The 20,440-nt window shown below is 45.5% G+C and overlaps 1 protein-coding gene and 1 long non-coding RNA gene across 2 annotated transcripts; one reads left to right on the plus strand and one right to left on the minus strand.

Moving 5' to 3' along the window:
- Nucleotides 1-11,044: 11,044 nt before the first annotated feature.
- Nucleotides 11,045-13,028, minus strand: LOC123112502 (probable sarcosine oxidase). Its single transcript, XM_044533503.1, has 2 exons — nucleotides 12,379-13,028; nucleotides 11,045-12,045 (listed from the first exon to the last, which is right to left on the minus strand). The coding sequence occupies exons 1-2, from the start codon at nucleotides 12,920-12,922 to the stop codon at nucleotides 11,357-11,359; spliced, it is 1,233 nt and encodes a 410-aa protein (XP_044389438.1). The 5' UTR covers nucleotides 12,923-13,028; the 3' UTR covers nucleotides 11,045-11,356.
- Nucleotides 13,029-19,399: 6,371 nt separating this feature from the next.
- On the plus strand, nucleotides 19,400-20,192 carry LOC123116450 (uncharacterized). The gene is made up of 2 exons (XR_006457083.1): nucleotides 19,400-19,582; nucleotides 19,704-20,192. It is a non-coding gene; the product is annotated as an uncharacterized lncRNA (long non-coding RNA).
- Nucleotides 20,193-20,440: the final 248 nt, after the last annotated feature.

Below are 20,440 nucleotides of genomic sequence, written 5' to 3' on the forward strand. Positions count from 1 at the left end.
ATCCCGTGATAAGGGGACACGACCTCTGCTTTGACAAGACATGTCAAGAAAACCGCCTCGCAATATGCACTGTGGCTGGTTGTGGGAAAACGGTTCGAATAATGACCCGACCGTAATGACATATCACGTCGTCTAAAAAGTTGTCAGCTGAAATATCATTCTCTCTACGATGGTATGTGAAGATCATTTTGCATATCCGGACATGGTTTGCGTGTTCGATGATTACCTTGGAGTATTCAGAGAAGGAACCCGCCTTGCAATGCCGAAGACAAGACTGCGCGCCGGACTCATCGTCATTGAAGCTTGGTTCAAGGGCTACTGAGGGAGTCGTGGATTAGGGGATATCCGGACAGCCGAACTATATACATCGTCCGGACTATTGGAGCGTGAAGATACAAGACTCAAGACTCCGTCCCGTGTCCGGATGGGACTCTCCTTTGCGTGGAAGACAAGCTTGGCGATCCGGATATTGTATTTCCTTCCTTGTAACCGACTCTGTGTAAACCCAAGCCCTCTCTGGTGTCTATATAAACCAGAGAGGTTGCTCCTTAGAAGGCCGATCACAATTACAATCATAATCATCATAGGCTAGCTTCTAGGGTTTAGCCTCTACGATCTCGTGGTAGATCTACTATTGTACTACTCACATCGTCAATATTAATCAAGCAGGAAGTAGGGTTTTACCTCCATCGAGAGGGCCCAAACCTAGGTAAACATTGTGTCCCTTGCTTCCTGTTACCATCAACCTAAGATGCACAAATCGGGACCCCCTACCCGAGATCCGCCGGTTTTGACACCGACAGGGGCCTTGTTCTTCTCTTCAGCTGGAATACTCCTTGTGTTCCTCTTAGGTGCAGACTTGGGCTTAGGAGCAGCAGCCTTAGGAGCATCTTTGGGCTTAGATGGAGCAACCCCTGATCTTATAGCATCTCTCATTAGCTTCTGAGCTTTAGGTGCTGGTACAGCAACCTCTTCCTCTTCTTATTCAGAGTCTCTCCTCACAGAGGGCTTGCCAAGTACTTTGGCAGTAGTAGTTCTGACTCTCTTCTTCTTTTTCTTGTCTTGGCCAGCAGCTTCATCATCAGACTCAATGGTGAACTTCATGGTTCACCAGTGGCAACCTTCCTAGGTTTGGAAGTGGGAATTCTCCTGGCAGGTGCCTTCTTCTGCATTCCTGGCTTAGTGGAAGCAGCTGTGCCATATTCCTTCTTCAACACTTTCTTCTTAGAAGTGGCCTCATCTTCAACAGCCACATAGTCCTCATCTTCAGAATCTGAGGTTTTCTTCTTCCTGGCCCTGGTTGCTGCCTTGGGCAAGTTGACGGGTGTGCTCCTGCTACCATCATCATAACTGCTAGAGGGACTAGTGCCCTCACTCATATGGACTTGCTCCTCAGACTTGTTCTGACTGTCACTCTGATCTAACATGATGCAAACTTTGACAGCGACCCTGTGAATAGATGTAGATGAGGTAGAGTGGATGAGCATCACAAAGCATGGAGGTTTTTGCAAAATATTTGAGTCAAAAACTTAGTTTTAGTTTTCCACAGAAAGCATTTCGGAGCTACCGATTTGTAAACTCGGTGAGATCGAAGCAGCTTTTGGAACCTAAACTAGTGAACTCGTTCAGACCGAGTCATAGTTTGGTGGCACCGAGACTGCTAGGGTTTCACAAAGAATCAAACTTGGTCACACCGATTTGCAATTCTCGGTCAGACCGAGAATCACATGTGCAATGGCCTGAGCCAAATCGGTGAGACCGATTTCTACAACTCGGTCGGTCCGAGATGAATTCAGCGGAAACCTAACCCTAAATTTTCAATCCAAATCTAATCTACGGAGTAGTTTTGCTGGATAAGAAGATTTCAAACGTGGCAAGATTCATGGCATTGCATTGTGCTAGGAATCAGAGTGAGGATAGCACAAAGTTTCGAGTCCATACGCTAGTTCGGAGATGAACTCGCTACGGAGGCAACGGCGGGGCAAAATACCATTGACGGCGGTGGAGACCAGTGGTGGGAGGTCGCTGGCGATGAGGAGGAGAATCCGGAGACCCGAGGAGGCAGAGCAGGCTGTGCGCGGGAGAAGGGTTTCAAAAAAATTTCCAAATTTTGGCCTGGGGGTATATATAGCCTGACTCTATCGGTGTGACCGAGTGGAACAACTCAGTGGCACCGAGATGCATCACTGCAAACAGTTACTGCAACTTGGTGTGACCGAAAAGTTCAAATCGGTTGCACCGAGATTGAAAAACTAGATCAACTTAGTGATCTCGGTATGACCAAAATGGATGAATCGGTCAGACCGAAACGCATAAAGAGATTTTGGAAGTTTAAGTCTATGACGAATCGGGGACTCCGAGTTCTCCTCACACAAAGTGGTTCGAATCTGACTTGATCAAACTTTGTGATATAGCATGAATAGAGTTTGAGACAAGAAAAACATAGATAGCTAGAGAAGGTTCTTAGGCATTCTTGTCCATCCACTTGGCAAAAGAAAAGAAACCAAACAATCAAAGCAACAAGTGGATGTCCTCGAATGAGTAAATTATGCAACCAACATGCTCACACAATAAAATGGCAAATGAAATATGTGACAAAGCATGCACAAACACTTCTAGCATCTATCAAGCAATTGGCGACGACTAGGTCATCTATATATGAGCATATTGACTTAGGAGTCAAATGAGAACATTTGATCATAGGTCATACTCATCGTTTAAGCACAACTGGGGTTGCCACTTTTAAATAAAGCATTGTTGTGTTCACACCATTAGAGTTGCTTTGGCTCAATTATTTGAGTAAAGCTCCCCCTAGATGTGAGATCCCCCCTAAGAGGGATGCACTAACATTGGGTTTTGTCGATGATGGCTTCATGTAGGTGTTGAATATGTGGATGCTCAATGTTGATGTAGATCATTTGGAGCAATCCTTTGGAGTGAGTTGCACTTTCAATACCTACACGGGTTAGTCCCACAAGGAACAAACAAGGATATCCATAGACATAGAGTGATGCACACACAAGATGATGTCCATGAAATCATTAGGTTACCTTGTCCCTTGTCTTACCAACAAGAGGGTTTGTGACTCCTTGAACTAGTGCAAGATGTGGAAGTTGATTGCACTTGTCTTTGCCAAAATGATAAGAATGAAATATGTTGGCGGAGTCACCCTCAAGAACTCTCTAGTTCTTCTTCTTCGGGATCCACATCATCTTGATGGGAATCCTTAGAGTTGTAGTTGTACTCGATGAAGTAGAACTTGACATAGTCTTGGGAACCCACTTGACCAAGGCCTTGGGAGCTTCTTCAAATGCATCAATCTCCTCTTGAAGCTTGTCATTGCCTTTTTGCTTGTGGTCTTGTGGTGGAAGATCATCTTGAGCTTGTGTCCCTTTGAAAGAAGTAGGATCATACTTCTCTCTTGAGGAAAAAACTTCATCTTGGGGTATTGATCTTCTTCCCACTCAACTCCATTGGCATTGAACTTTCGTTCAAAACCAACACCTTGGTTCTTCCGGTGCCTTCCTTGCTTGCGTACAATTTCCTCGAATTGCTTACTCCCGGCAAGGCTCTTGTAAACACCTTTCTCTATAATTCCCTTCAATAAGCTATTTTCTTGTTCAAGGGTAACTTGGCTAAGAGAATCATTAGTGGAATTAAGAGAACTACTAGAAGCAACAACATTGGATTTAGCATGATTATTGTTACTACTAGAGGAAGAATCTTTCTTGTTCTTGTTACTAGACTTGACTTGAGGCATGTAAGTAGATAAGAGTAAACGCTTGGCAATGTAAGAAGAACTTTTCTTGCAAAGATCATCATTGATTGCTTTTAAAAACTCATGCTCTTGCTCAAGGTTGAGATTTTCAAAGCGTAACTTCTCATGAGTCCTTAAAAGTTCTCGATGATCTCCTAAGATAGTTTCATGAGCTAACTTAAGAGTGTTTAGTTCTTTAGTTAGGAGCTCAATCTTCTCCTTATCATTGTCATTCGTTTTATGTTGATTAGCATGACTAATTGACGTTTCATCATAGTATTCATCTCTAGAGTTTTCAACAAGTAAATCATCATCACCTAACAAATCATCTTCATCACTATTGAAATCAACATACTTGGGGTGTGATACCTTTGGGCCTTTAGCCATGAAGCATCTTCCAAGTCCTTCATTTGGTGAATCAAATATGTCGTAGGAGTTGGTTGACACAAGTGCTAGACCGGCAACACCTTCATCTTGAGTGTATTCGGAGTCAGAGTGATAGCTTCTCTCAGAGTGATTGTCGGAGTCGGAGCCGGATTCCCATTCACCAACATGAGCTTGATGTCTTTGTTTTGTGTAGCTCCTTGATGACTTGTCCTTCCTTTCCGAATCCTTGCTTCTCTGGGATGCTCTTCGTTCATAACGATCATCTCTACTCCTTATCTCTCTTGATGGTGATTCTTCTCTTTTACTTCTTCTTTTTGGAGAATCTTCTCTTCATTTGTAGGGTGCCGTACACTCATTGGAATAGTGTTCGGGTCTTCCACAATTGTAGCAATTGCGCTCACGACTAGACGATCTTTTGTCATTGTAGGACCTTGACTTGGAGCTTCTTTCCTTGCTTCTACTCTTGTAGAACTTGTTGAAGTTCTTCACCATTAGGATCAATTCTTCATTGAAGGTTTGTTTCTCACTTGATGATGTGGGAGCTTCACATGACGCTTTGTAAGCACCACTTGACTTGTTGTGGAGATCCTCCTTATCCTTGAGTGACATCTCATGAGCAACAATTCTTCCAATGACTTCCGTTGGCTTGAGATCTTTGTAATTGGACATCATTTGGATCGATGTGCACACGGTACCATATTTTCCATCCAAATCTCTTAGGATCTTCTTGATGATGAATTTGTCGGTCATCTCTTCACTTCCTAAGCCGACAATCTATTTGTGATAAGAGCAAGCCTAGAGTATATTTCAGCGACACCTTCACCATCCTTCATTTTGAACTTGTCAAGTTTACTTTGAAGCACATCCAATTTGGATTCCTTGACGGAGTCGGTACCTTCATGCATATCAATCAAAGTATCCCAAATTTCCTTTGCATTCTCAAGACGACTGATTTTGTTGAATTCTTTGGGGCACAATCCGTTGAAGAGGATATCACAAGCTTGAGCATTGTATTGCAGCATCTTCAACTCTTCCGCGGTAGCTTCACGGTTTGGTTCTCTCCCATCAAAGAATTCACCTTGCAAGCCAATACACACAATAGCCCAAACGACGGGGTTATGTCCAAGAATATGCATTTTCATCTTATACTTCCAACTAGCAAAATTAGTACCATCAAAGTAAGGACCTCTACGGTGGTAATTTCCCTCGCTAGACGCCATACTCTCCTAGGTTGTGAAACCAAGGCTATGACTACCAAAAGCTATGGAAATCAAATCAAATGGAGACCAAAGCTCTGATACCACTTGTAGGATCGAAAGTATGTCTAGAGGGGGGGGGGTGATTAGACTACTTGACCAAATAAAAATCTAGCCTTTTCCCAATTTTAGTTCTTGGCAGATTTTAGCAACTTAGCACAAGTCAAGCAATCTTAACACAATTCAAGCAAGCATGCAAAGAGTATATGAGCAGCGGAAAGTAAAGTATGCAACTTGCAAGGATGTAAAGGGAAAGGTTTGGAGAGTGCAAACGCAATAGGAGACACGGATGTTTTTGTCATGGTTCCGATAGGTGGTGCTATCGTACATCCATGTTGATGGAGACTTCAACCCACGAAGGGTAATGGCTACGCGAGTCCATGGAGGGCTCCACCCACAAAGGGTCCACGAAGAAGCAACCTTGTCTATCCCACCATGGTCGTTGCCCACGAAGGACTTGCCTCACTAGGGTAGATCTTCACGAAGTAGGCGATCTCCTTGCCCTTACAAACTCCTTGGTTCAACTCCACAATCTTGTCGGAGGCTCCCAAGTGACACCTAGCCAATCTAGGAGACACCACTCTCCAAGAAGTAACAAATGGTGTGTTGATGATGAACTCCTTGCTCTTGTGCTTCAAATGATAGTCTCCCAACCACTCAACTCTCTCTCACGGGATTTGGATTTGGTGGAAAGAAGATCTGTGTGGAAAGCAACTTAGGGAAGGATAGAGATCAAGATTCATATGGTAGGAATGGAATATCTTGGTCTCAACACAAGTGTAGGTGGTTCTCTCTCAGAAAATGTATGTTGGAAGTGTAGGCACGTTCTGATGGCTCTCTCCACGAGTCAAGAGTGGGTGGAGGGGTATATATAGCCTCCACACAAAATCTAACCGTTACACACAACTTACCAATCTCAGTGGGACCGAATCGTTAAACTCGGTCAGACTGATTTAGCAAATAATGTGACCGTTAAGATTTTCAGTGGGACTGACATGCAACTCGGTGGGACCGATATGGTTAGGATTAGGGCATAACGTAATCTCGGTGAGACCGATTACACAAACTCGGTGAGACCGATTTTGGTAATAAGCTAACCAGAGAGTTGGTCAGGCAAACTCATGGGACCGATTCGCTCATCTCGGTTGGACCGAAACGTTACGAAAGGGAAACAGAGAATTTGCATTGCAATCTCGGTGGGACCGAGATCCCTATCAGTGAGACCGATTTGCCTAGGGTTTGTGACAGTGGCTATGACATCTGAACTCGGTGGCGCCGGATAGAAAGAATCGGTGGGGCCGAGTTTGACTTTTGGTTTGCGTCATATGTGGATGTGAGAAAGTAGTTGAGGGCTTTGGAGCATATCACTAAGCATTTTGAGCAAGAAAGCCATTAAGCAACACCTCATCCCTCCTTGATAGTATTGGCTTTTCCTATAGACTCAATGTGATCTTGGATCACTAAAATAGAAAATGTAGAGTCTTTTGCTTTGAGCTTGAGCCAATCCTTTTGTCCTTAGCATTTTGAGAGATCCACTTTTCTCATCCACGCCATGCCAACCATTGAGCTTTCCTGAAATACTTATCTTGAAATAGCATTAGCTCAATGAGATATATGTTTTTAGGAATTACCAAAACCACCTAGGGATAGTTACACTTTCAGATGTAGAATGGGAAGAAAGATATCCATTGACAGAGGTCTCTGCATTGTGTATAGAAAAATCTGACCATGTACCTCTATATCTAGATACTGGAGATGTGGTAAAAAATGACCCCTTATTTAGATTTGAAAACTCCTGGTTTCGAAGAAGGGTTGGATGAACTGGTTAGTAAAACATGGAGGAACAATGGTTCGAAAAAATCTAGTATAGAGAACGGGCAATGTAAATTGAGAAGTTTGAGACATGTCCTGAAGGGATGGAATAGGAATAGGAATGCTTGGTATAGAGAGCTTAAAAAAGACATATTAATCAAACTTGATAACATTGACAAAAAATGTGAAACATATGGCCTAAAGTGGAGGACAAAGAAGAACAATTGGATCTCAGAGCCCAACTGGATAGACTATTGGGACATGAGGAGGCCAAATGGAAACAGAGGGCAAAAGTAGATGAATTGATTGGGGGGACAACAATACTAAATATTTTCATGCAAAAGCAAATGGGAGACGTAGGAAAAACAAAATCACAGTGCTGGACCAAGAAGATGGGAGGGTGGAAGGGGAGAAAAACTTAATTGATTATATTACAAACTTCTATAGAAACTTGTTTGGAGAAGCAGATACTTCTAATATTTCATTGTGCATTGAAAATTCCAATAAGATATCCTCAGCTCAAAAAGAAATGTTGATTGGGGAGTTTACTTTGGAGGAAATTAAGACATCTGTTTTCCAGATGGCTCATAACAAATCTCCAGGGCCAGATGGATTTACTGCTGAATTCTATCAACACTTCTGGGACCTGATTAAAGAGGATCTCAAATATATGTTTGATGACCTGTATGCTGGGACCCTAGATATTAAAAGACTAAATTATGGCATCATTACCCTAGTGCCAAAAACAAAAGAAGCAAATCAGACTTAGAAGTTTAGGCCAATATGTTTTTTGAATGTTAGTTTCAATTTTTTTACAAAAGTCTTAATGAATACACTTAATCTTGTGGCTAGCTCAATCATATCTCCAATACAGACGACCTTTGTTAAAGGCATGTATATCATGGAAGGGGTGTTGGTTTTACATGAAGCACTTAATAGTGTGCATGTTAAGAAACAGAGTGCTTTATTGTTGGAAGTGATTGAAAAAGCATATGATAAAATTAAATGGCCTTTTGTGATGCAAATGCTTAAAGGGTTTCCTGACAAATGGATAGACTGGGTAATGATTACTATTAGAGGGGGTAGAGTGTGTGTCAAAGTTAATGAAAATTATGGTCCATATTTCCCTACTCATAAAGGGTTGAGATAGGGGGATTCTCTGTCCCCCTAATGTTTAATCTAGTAGCAGATGCTTTAGCTATCCTGATGGATAATGCAAGAAAAGCTGAGCTGATTAAAGGTTTGCTGGCTGATACTATTGAGGGGGGAGTTAATATGTTACAATATGCAGATGATACCATTTTTTTGCTACAAGATGATTATGAAAGTGCCTGTAATTTAAAATACATATTATGTTTGTTTGAACAAATGTCTGGATTGAAAATTAATTTCCACAAAAGTGAGATATTCCTATTTGGGGCAGCTGCTGATAAAAAGCAGGAATACTCCAGAATATTCACCTGCCCCGTGGGAGATCTTCCTATAAAATATCTAGGTCTCCTAGTAGATACGAAAAGAATTAAGAATAAAGACTGGAAACCTTCTGAAAATAAAATGGAAGGCAAATGTGGGACTTGGCAAGGGAGGCTGTTAGCTAGTGCTGGCAAAGTGACACTGATCCAATCCTCATTGACTAGGATCCCATACTTTATGATGTCATTTTATGGGCTGCCCGTGGAAGTAGAAAAAAGAATGAATTTCTTCAGAGCTAGGCTATTGTGGCAAGAAAGTAATGACAAGAAAAAATATCACCTGGTAAGATGGGGAGAGGTTTGTAAACCTAAAGATATGGGTGGTTTGGGTATACATAATCTAGCTTTTATGAATAAAGCTCTATTATGCAAATGGTGGTGGAAGCTTTATAATACAGATGGGGTGTGGTAGAAGATTTTGAGATATAAATACATTAAAAAGATTTGCATCACCAGTGTGAAAAGTAGAAAAGGTGATTCACAATTTTGGGGAGAATTAATGAAACAAAAAACTTTTTCTTTTCCTTGTGTAAGTTTGAAATTGGAGACTGGGAAAATACCAGATTCTGGGAAGACTGGTGGATTGGACCTAAAGCTTTAAAAGATAGTTACCCACGCATTTACAATATATGTTTTGATAAGGAAAGGTCGGGGGCTCATGTTTTAAAAAAAGGGCTTGACAAAATTAGCTTTAGAAGATCGTTATGTGGGGAATCCCTGCATCTATGGGAGCACATAAAAGAGGTATGTGAGAGTGTGACGCTTGATGTAACTCAAGACAAGATCAAATGGACCTTGTCTGGGGATGGTAAATACTCTGTTAAAACTTGCTATAGATACTTGATCCAAGATGGGCTGCATTATCCATACAAATTCCTATGGAAAACAAAAATGCCTCCAAGGGTCAAGGTCTTTTTGTGGCTATTACTAAGAAAAAGTATTCTTACCAAACAAAACTTGAAAAAAAGAGGATGGCAAGGGGATACAAAATGTTCCTTTTGTGGCTATGTGGCTAAAATGTTGTGGATGGTTATGAAATGCTCTTTTGACATACATGATGTTCCTGATAAAATTAATGATATATTTGGTAGATGGATAAACAAATTTGAGAAAAATGATAAGAACCTTATGACAGTTGGTATATCAGCCATGCTTTGGACAATGTGGAAACTGAGAAACATACTAGTACTTGATAATCACAGGGTTATTGATCCTTGTGTTCCTGTAAATTTGATCATTAAGAATTTGCATGAATGGTTTGTGTTGCAGAAAAACCAAGGAAGAATAGATCACATGAAGGAGGGCGTAAATCAAGGTGAGCGGGTGGCTACGGAGATTTTCAGAGCGACGCGTGGATGGGCGACTGGAGTTTCAAGACTAGGAGGCTCCTGAAGATCATACTACGCTGAAGCCTACCTTCTGTGTGCTGCCTTTTGCTCTTCTGTTTTTCTCCTTTCGTTCCTTTTGGGTTGTGATCGGAACTTCTGGCCCTTGTTGGCTGTGACTTTAAATCCTTTATGTAATAGCAAGTAGAAACTTAAACGCTAGCTATGTTGGCTTTCTCCGGCGCTTTTAGGCGTTGGGGATTTAGCCAATCTTGACATATTGCTGTGTGGGGGGGAGGGAGGGATGGATCCTTTCTCCAACATAGCAAAAGTCAGATTGTTGATGCGAAGTTCGGTCGTGGAGTCTGTAAGCAACTGGTTTCTTTAAATGAAATCGGAAGGGCAAGCTCTCTTTTATAAAAAAAAATGCTCTGAGCACATGCTGCACATCCACCTCCAGCTCGTGCGACACCATGTTGTGCACAGTGGCACGCGAACCACTAGCTCCCCCCCCCCCCCCCCCCCCCCCCCAAATTTTACCAGAGAATCCAGACGCCCCTTCCCTCCACCGGAGGAGCACGGCACACCACCATCTTGGCAATCGCCCGGCGGTAGTGACCACATGAGGAGTAGGGGAGGAGCCGTAGGCGTTTAGGGATGTGAAGCCTCCCGGATCGTTTCGGAGGATGACACGACAGTCGCTCGGGTTGGCACGCAATTCCCCGGTCTTGGTGGCATTAGCACATTAGGGATAATTCTGAAAGTTGTGTGTATCTCTGGATTCAGAGGCGTAGAAGGTCTTCTCTTTCTCTATGTTGAAAAAGTGTGTTTGCCTATAGAAGCAATGAGATAAGCAGATTTGGACTCCGCTTGGGATTTGAGCACATTCCTGGGCAAGTGAAAGGTGTCCACACATGGCTGCCTGCCGTGCACAAGTCCATCTACTCGAAAACGACCCACCATCGGCATCCATGGCTACGAGTGGTGCAAATGCACGAGACAGGTGACTCACTCCACATCGATCGGTAGCTCTCGTCAGTAACGACAAGCAAGGGACCGCTCGTTGTCGATGGGGATATCATATCATGCATGCATCTAGTATTACAATGCTACTCCAGTCCAGCTAACTAACGGACAGACATCAGTACGCCCGTCTGGCGATTCGCACATGTCACTCTTCACTTAACTGTGCGAAAGCTCGCATAAAAATATTTCTTCTAGGGAGAAAAAGGAACACACTGAAGTTGCACACAGTGCAGCAGATTATTGGCAATCACAGACCAATTGGATGGCAATCGCGGTGGTCACACGCAGCCACGGTGAAGTGAACGACGGCCATTTTTCACCTCAGTGACTCGTGGCGTTCCCCATGGGGTTGCCCTCGAACCGTCCGATCAGGTAGTGCTCGAGCTCCAAGCCGGCCTCCGCCGCTGTGCCCGACTCGCCGTCCAACGCCAGCTCGGCGAGGATCTTCCCGACGGCCGGGCCCATCTTGAACCCGTGGCCGGAGAACCCGGCGCCAATCACCACGTCCTTCCCGAATTCCTCCCCGCCCAGGAAGTCGATCACGAAGTCCTCGTCGGGCGTCATGCAGCACATGCACGGCTGCCGGAGCACCGGCCCGCCGGCTGTGTCCACGACGCCCGGCATAAACTCGTCGATCCACCGCGCCACGATCTCCGCGATCCCGCCCGCGCCGGTGCCGGTGGCCCAGTCCCGGCCGTCCGGGTCGCACGGCGGCCCGCCGTTCCGGCAGACCTTGATCAGGCCCGGGTATTCCATCGACGGCGTGCCGTAGAAGCCGGGCTCGCCGTACGTCGCGAACGTCGGGAAGCCGGCCTCCGTCGTCAGCTCCTCCTCGTGCCCGGGCTTGACCCTCCAGTAGCAGACCAGGGTGTGCACCGGCTGCACGGGCAGGTCGGCGCCGGTGACGGACTTCACCAGCTTGCTCGCCCACGCGCCCACCGTGATGATGCACTTGCCGCCGTGGAACTCCTCGCCGCTTGCTGTCTTCACCACGATCGTATTTCCTTCTCCTGACCAAAAGATTCTTTAGACAAACCGATTGCAATAATTGAGAGCTAGTACTCCGTTGGCTTGTTGCCTGCTTCCACCATGTAGGGCAAGCAGAATAATGAAGTACGGAGTACACTACACTACACCTACATGTGACGATGCAACAGTTCATATGCACGGGTAAAAAATCATCCATCAAATGTAAAATAAGCACACATTTGCTCTCTAAACGTAACAAGATCGGGACATAATATGTAAAACGTCAGAGCAGAAAGTTTTTGCACGATACATAGCTAAGAATGGTGCATCAAAATGTTGATGCAGCCGCTCGGAATGCGCCATCTGTCACTCACCTTGCCTGGCAACGTCGACGACCTCGGTTCTGTCCCTCACGACGGCGCCCATCTTGGCGGCGAGCGTTTGGAACATGGCCATCGCCTTGGTCGCCTTTATCACACCGGCCGGCCCGCTGGTCGCCGCGGCCCACCCCTCGGGCACCCTGAACGCCCCCGCCCACGCCGGCCGCGATGCGTCCCCCGCCGGGGCGAGCTCGGTGGCGCCGCCGTTGGCGATGGCGGCGACGAAGGCCGGCGCGTCCCGGGGCCCCAGGTCGAGGTGCGGGGTGGGCGTGAGCACGGTGTACCCGGCGTCGCGCTCGGCGTCGTGCCAGAGGCGGTGCGCGAGCCGGACCATGGGAGGGTACTGCGGCCGCGTGTAGGTGGGGCGGGTGGTGCGGGACTCGCCGTGCGACGAGCCGCGCTGGTGCAGCAGGTCGAAGCGCTCGAGCAGGAGCACGCTCGCGCCCCGGGACGCCGCCGCGTGCGCCGCACAGCTGCCAATGATGCCCGCGCCCACCACGATGACGTCGAACGAGCGCTCGGCCGGCGGCGCAGCCATGGTTGACGTTCCTGTGTCTGCACCGGCGTGCGTGCGCTGCGCGAGCTTGCTCTGGAGATTGGAGAGTGAGGTAGAGGGGGATAGGAACCAGGCGATAGAGAGCGAACTTGTGTAGGACGGGCTACTTGTAGGCCGTGGCCGTCATTTCAAAAGATTGACGATGATAGTTCCAAGTTAAAAAAGAAAATAATCCTGTAAAAACTTATACTGGGTGGCAGATCTGTAATTTTTTTCTTCAAAAATATTATGATTTGCAAGTAAAAAAAAACAAAATCCCACTTTCATGTATGTATTTTTCCTTTTTTTGGTATAAGCTACGCATCAAAGTACTCGTGCATATGAACTGTTGCATCGTCACATGTAGTACATGCATTTGTTAGGCAACAACTCTTGCCAAACACCCTCCGTGCTAAGTAGCTTATACAATCATTTGCTGAATAAGCACTTATTTTTTATCTCGAGGTTTTTAGTGCCCAACCCACCTTGATCCTTAGGCCTACACATAATGGATTTTTTTTCAAAACTATGTTATTTTTTGTACCAATTTCGGAAACTATAGCGTAGAATGAAAAAAACGCAAAACTAGTAGCCCGTCGGCCAGGAGTGGGCCGAAAAGGCAGTTTTCGGCCAGGGTGTGGCCGAAGTAGGCTTTTCGGCCGCGGTTGGGCCGAAAACTCGTTGTTGGCGGGGGCCCGGCCGAAAATAGTAGCTTCGGGTGCCAGGAGGCCGAACTGGGCCGTTTTCGGCCCACCGGTGACCGAAGCTGGCCTTTTCGGCCAGGCTTCGACCGAAGAGGTTTTCGGCCAGGTGTAGGCCGAAAAGGTGCGGATAAGCACCGTTCGCCCCTGCGCTGCTGTTCTTCGTTTCCCTTTCTCTCTCTCTCAGTTCTTCTCTGTAGAACTCCCCCCCGCGCCGATCTCCTCCATTTGCCACACATTTGCAAATCCAACCCACAGAATCGGTAGATCATAGCAATCTCCACCGGCCTACGGTGTTATTTTTTGCTATGGGATAGTTTTTGATGTGTAGAGGAGCAGCCATGGTGGGGAGGAGGAGCCATGGTGGAGAGGAGGACGGGTAGTAGGTGGTGGTGACTAGTAGCAGCAGCTGCAGAGGAGGAGGTGGTGAGGAGGAGGAGCAGGTTGGGGGCTGACCGGAGTTGAACCTCCGGTCGTCGGGGGCAGCGTTGTCGTTCTCCGGTGGTGCAAGTACTTCGCGAGGTGGCCGGTGCCGCTGAGTCAAAGAGAGAAGCAAGAAGCGGACACACACTTCGAAGGTATAATCACGTCGTCACAAATATTATGTAAATATTAGCGCATAGTTCGTGTAGCGGATAATATTAGTGTTCGTTGTGAATTTCAGTGTTAATTTAATTTAGGAGGCATTTTAGCGCATAGTTCGTGTAGCGGATAATATTAGTGTATATCATGAATTTTAGTGTTAATATATTTTTGGAGGCATTTTAGCGCATAGTTCGTGTAGCGGATAATATTAGTGTATATTGTGAATTTTAGTGTTAATATATTTCTGGAGGCATTTTAACGCATAGTTCGTGTAGCGGATAATATTAGTGTATATTGTGATTAATATAGTTTAGTTAGTGTATATAAGTCATATTATGAATTTTAGTGTTAATATATTTTTGGAGGCATTTTAGCGCATAGTTCGTTGTGATTAATGAGAAGATGGCAATGTCTGACAGGTGAAAATGTCTGAATCAGTAAATCTGAATGTTTACTACGGCGCTGGTAATGTTCGATATAATGAGTTGGGGGTTGATCTTAGCGAGTTTAAAAATGGCGTTATGACACTAGCTGACCCGGACAGACTGGACATTAGACAGTTGAAGTATTGGTTGACAACTAGTTTCGGTCTGGATCCTGAAGTATGTTCCGTCAGTATTCATGCATTGTGGACCAAATCTTGTAAAAATGTCAAGTGGGAGTTGATGCCGGTAGATAGGAGCCAGCATTGGTTGTCCCTGTTAAGACGCTGCCGAGACCGAAGAATCCACCCATATGCACTTGTGCAACCTGTGCCGAAGAAGGAGAATACCGTACAACTCCACAGGGGGTATGAACCCGGCCAAGGCAGTGAAGTGGCTAACGAGATTGTTTTATCCGGGTCACAGCCACAAGATGTGGATGCTAGCCAACCGGAGAAAGAGTCAGACTACGTGCCACACAATGTTTGTGGTCCTGATACTGGGCAGAGTAGCCAGTCGATAATATTAGTTGTTTCTGGTTTTGCTGATGGGGATGAGGAAGGGGATGAAATGCAGAGGGTGATGGAGGAAGAGGACGAGGATGGATTGGTGGAGAAACTGGATTCTGAAAATTCTGAGGATGAAGTTGAGGTACCGATTCCTTCTGCATGGGAGCAGGACATATCCACCGGCTTTACGGTGAACGATGGCCATGAGACTCCATGGCAGTATAATCTGAACCAAGTACAAATAGGGGCTATGTTTGATACAAAGAAAAAATTGAAGTATGCGGTGATAAAGTGGGCTATGTCTACGCAGAGGGTTTTCAAGACACACATATCAAGTCCAACAAACTATACCGTGAAATGTGTTGTAATAGGTTGTCCTGGGAAGGTGCACGGTCACGTGCCGAAGTATGACATCCACTGGGTTGTCACCATTGTCGTCCCACATAATTGTGTGAGGACGAACCTGCTGGTGAAGCATCCAAACCTGACTTCAAGTCTCATTGCGCAACTCATGTATACTGAGATAGTAGAGAAGAAAGATATGGAAGCAAAACACATCCAGACAGCAGTGAAGGTCAGATGGAATTATGTCATTGCTTATGGGAAGGCTTGGAGGGCTAAGCAGAAGGCTATGGAGGAAAGGTTTGGGACGTTCTTCGACTCATATGATAATGTTGTCCGTCTCCTGGGCATACTGAAGGAGAGGAATCCGGGCACTTATGTGAACGTACAACACATGAGGTTGCTGAGTATACCAGGTTTCAAGGTGTTGAAACGAGTGTTCTTCTCATTTGCTATGTGCATCGAAGCTTTCCGACATTGTCCTCCTGTTATGTTTGTGGATGGTACATTCCTGACCGGTCAGTATAGAGGGCAAATCCTGACTGCTATTGGTGTGGACGGGAACAATCAAATCATCCCACTTGCCATGGCATTTGTGGAGGGTGAGAACTTTCTCAGCTGGGTTTGGTTCTTCCGCCAAGTGAAAATTGCGATCGTGAAGGACCGACCAAACGTGTGTGTCATTCATGACAGACATGCTGGTATATTGAAGGCCGTGAAGACACTTCGGAATCCAGCAGATGACGAACCAACACCTTGGAGGGACTTGCAGAGCCGGTGGTGCATGCGCCATCTTGGGGCTAATTTTTTCTCACAGTTCAAGAACAAGCGGTTGATGAACTTGTTCAAAAAATTATGCAAGCAGAGCCAGCAGCGGAAATACGAATTTATTTGGTCAAAACTAGATGAGTTTACTAAGAAGCAGGTCCGTGCAAGGAAGAAAATGGAAGAAGATCAGGTTAAATTAGCAGCACTCATCGCGGAGCTAGAGGAGCCAGTTGGTCTTTGTGACTTGCCAGCAATTGACCCTCCTAATACTAAGAGAAAGAAGGGAAGGGCAATAAAGAATTTTTCTGAGTGGATAGAGAAAGAGACTCCAATGAATTGGTCTTTGCTGCATGACACACATGGAGCTAGGTATGGCCACATGACAACCAATCTTGCAGAGGTGTATAACTTTGTGCTGAGAGGGAATAGAGCATTGCCACTCACAGCTATTGTGGAGGCTGTATTCCATGGCACTTTGAGATATTTCAGAGAAAGGCACGAGTTAGCAAAGAAGCATATTGAAGATAATCAGAACACACCTTATTGTAGCCGTGTCATGGAATACATGGCAAAGAAGATAGAGAAAGCAAAGAAGCACAGTGTCAGACTCATAGGGAATCAAGAAAGGAGGTATGAGGTTCAGCTTCCTACCGATGGTTTTGGTTCTGGAAATGAGGTGAAGACACACGAGGTAAAAATTGGAACGGAATTTTATCCAACGTGTGAGTGTACATGCAACAAACCGAAGTTGCTGCACCTACCTTGCTCTCATGTGTTGGCTGCCTGTGGCCAGATTCAGTTGGATGCTATATCCTTCGTGTCCCCATACTATTTAAAAGAGGCAGTGCTCAACACCTGGACAGGTGAGATGACAGGGTTTAGAGTCGTCGGCAATTTCAACAAGGTAAACGACGGTGAGAGAGTATACATCCCGCATCCAGACCTTCGGCGAACAAGTAGGGGCAGACGAAAGGCCCGTCGCATCCGGAACGATATGGACCAGTCTGAAGCTGGTGGAGCAACCAGACAATGTTTGTTATGCGCGGCTTATGGGCATAGGATGAAATATTGTCCCGACCTGAACAAAGATGGTGCTTCCGCATCGACGAGTGCTTCCACATCGACGGCTGCGACAACAGGAGCAAGAGGCGGACGTGGTCGTGGCAGTCGAGGCCGAAGGGGCGGACGAGGAAGAAATAACTCACAAGCTATATAATGTGCCGTAGTGGGTTTTAATATGTAATATGTCATGACTATGTTTTAATTTGTAATATGTGAGGACTATGTTTTAATTTGTAATATGTGAGGACTATGTTTTAATATGTAATATGTCAGGACTATGTTTTAATTTGTAATATGTGAGGACTATGTTTTAATATGTAATATGTCAGGACTATGTTTTAATTTGTAATATGTCAGGACTATGTTATAATTTGTGCGGATAATTTGAATTGCAGATATGTCTTCGTATTCGTTGCTTAATGGTAACATCGATAGAAAGCACCGGGGCGCTCTTACGGAAGCGGGCAACAACTTAGACGTGTTGGTCACTCGTACCCCAAAGACTAACTGGCGGATACACGATTCATGGGTTGATAGGTATGTGTGCATATAATGGAGACCATATAATGACTTACTATGTTTGACATACTTTTCATAACCGCTAACAATCTCTTTATTTTGTAGGTTAAGTTGGGCTGGACTTCTACCCTTGGCACGGCTGGTTGAGGGTACATTGGATGAGTGGATTGATGGTCCGGACTTAGATGAGGCAGGTGAACCATTGCAGTTACACAAGAGGCAAGTGAGACGTTTCTCTTACGACAAGTCACTCCTTACCTGCTTAGTAGATAGATGGAGACCAGAAACACATACGTTTCACTTTCCTTGGGGAGAGATGGCGCCTACTTTACAGGATGTGTCTTACTTGTTGAGATTACCTCTGGCGGGTGCTGCCATAGGTCCCTTAGAGGCAGAATCTGGGTGGCAAGCAGCGATGCAGACCCGTTTTTTGGCTGCAGTCCCGACTGCTAGGGCTATAGACAACGATCCTCATGGACCTCTTTTTAGATGGTTGAGCCAGTTTCAGGTAACCATCACGGCCACTTAAACAAATGTTGTTTTTTAGTTGTCTGATGTTCATACAATTATTACGTTTCTATGTAGATTGTCTCGTTAGGACATCCCGACGTTCAGTTGTCGGAGGCTCAGATTGACCGGTCCCTAGAGGCATATATTCTTTGGCTATTCGGCAAGACAATGTTTACGGAGAACCACGTGACCACTGTCGATGCACGACTCATTGGTATTGCACGAGAGATAGCTGACGCACGTTGCCCTGCGGATATTCTACAGAGGAGTTTTGGTTCTGCTGTGTTAGCGGCTACGTACAGAGGCCTGTGCAAAGCTTGCTTGTTGAAGTCTAGAAAATCTAGTCTTGTTGGATGTCCATTATTGTTGCAGCTTTGGTCATACGAGAGGTTCCCTATTGGACGACCCTATGTCTATATTGATAAACCTTTTGGTTTGGAGGACTTAGTTGGGACTTATGTGCCTGCTATCGGCGACTTACCTACTATGGGATCTGTTTGGACACGGCGAGAGGTACTTTTATATTAAGTAAAAATTAATTCAATTATTTCTTGCCATTCAATAGTATTACTAATGCTTATTTGTTGTCATGCACAGAGACAGTTTGCGCATACTCAGGTTAGGGGATGCTACCCGTCCTTCATGGCGCAGTTTGATAGTTTGCACGAGGATCAAGTTATTTGGGAGCCATACTCGCCTCAGGCTATATCATCGAGGTACCCAGTTGGGATTTCTGGATTGTGCACTAGAGATCGGCACTTTTGGATGACCAAGGCCAAGTTGGTGTTCGACGTGACGGTTGAGGAGATGTCTCTTCATAGGGTGATGAGACAGTTCGGTCTTCGGATGTTGCACTTCCTCCTCCAGCACATCGTCCGCCACGTCCCTCTGTACAACATTCAGAACCACGACCCTCTGTGCACCGTTCAGAACCACGACCCTCTGTGCACCGTGTAGAACCTCATCCTTCACAGCCAGGGAGATCTTCCTGGCATGAGCCACCTCCTTCACAGCCAGGGAGATCTTCTTGGCATGAGCCACCTCCTTCACAGCCAAGGAGATCTTCCTGGCATGAGCCACCTCCTTCACAGCCAGGGAGCTCTTCCTGGCATGAGCCACCTCCTTCACAGCCAGGGAGCTCTTCCTGGCATGAGCCACCTCCTTCACAGCCAGGGAGCTCTTCCTGGCATGAGCCACCTCCTTCACAGCTAGGGAGCGCTTACTGGCATCAGCAGATGAATCTAGGTAACACTACTCACTACATTCTTTTGAACAGTGTAGTAATCGTTCTTGCATTCTCAGCAGTCACTGATGCTTACTGGTGGTGCTTCGTTCATGCATTTGTATTAATTTTACTTTACCGCAGGCGGCAACCAGTCGCAACCGTTCATGCATTCAGAGCAGTCACCGATCCTTAGTGGTGGTGCTTCGTACTTTGAGGGCGACCGCGAGGATGATGACCAAGCTACAAACATTTATGGCTTCTCGCAGACAGTGTTTCACACTCCACCACCACCACCGACGCAGGAGACACAGACCGTGACAGACGAGGTTAACTATGGTCGTGGTTATCGCGAGCCTCGTCCACCGCCTCAGCGCTTATCGCCTTCGGGTCCTCGCCCGAGGAAGACCCAGACTCGTCGTCGTCCCCCGCAGTGATATGCTTATCTATCTATGTATGACTCATTATCTATGTTAGTTTCAGACTATTCGCAGCTGTGTGTCAGTATTTATGTATGAGACATGCTTCATGTATGTGTTACTATCGCACTTGCTTCTATGTGATCAGGAGACATATATTGTTTTATGTATGCGAGACACATATTACTATTAATTCGCATTCTTATTTCAGTTACATTTCCAAATAGACTACAACCGATAATTAAGATACAAGTACATCTGAATTAAACGGTGCGGCTGAACTTGTGCAATACATCTTTCATACTACAAAATGAAATTCAGATAGAACATAATGCCCTACAATAATACAATACAAACTAATAATGCAAATACATCTGAATGAAACGGTACAACTGGAATACATCTTACATACTACATGAAGTCATCATCGTCATCCTCCGTTGATGCAGCCCTCTTGCCCTT

This window comes from Triticum aestivum, chromosome 5B (genome assembly GCF_018294505.1).
Source record: "Triticum aestivum cultivar Chinese Spring chromosome 5B, IWGSC CS RefSeq v2.1, whole genome shotgun sequence".
NCBI lineage: Eukaryota > Viridiplantae > Streptophyta > Magnoliopsida > Poales > Poaceae > Triticum > Triticum aestivum.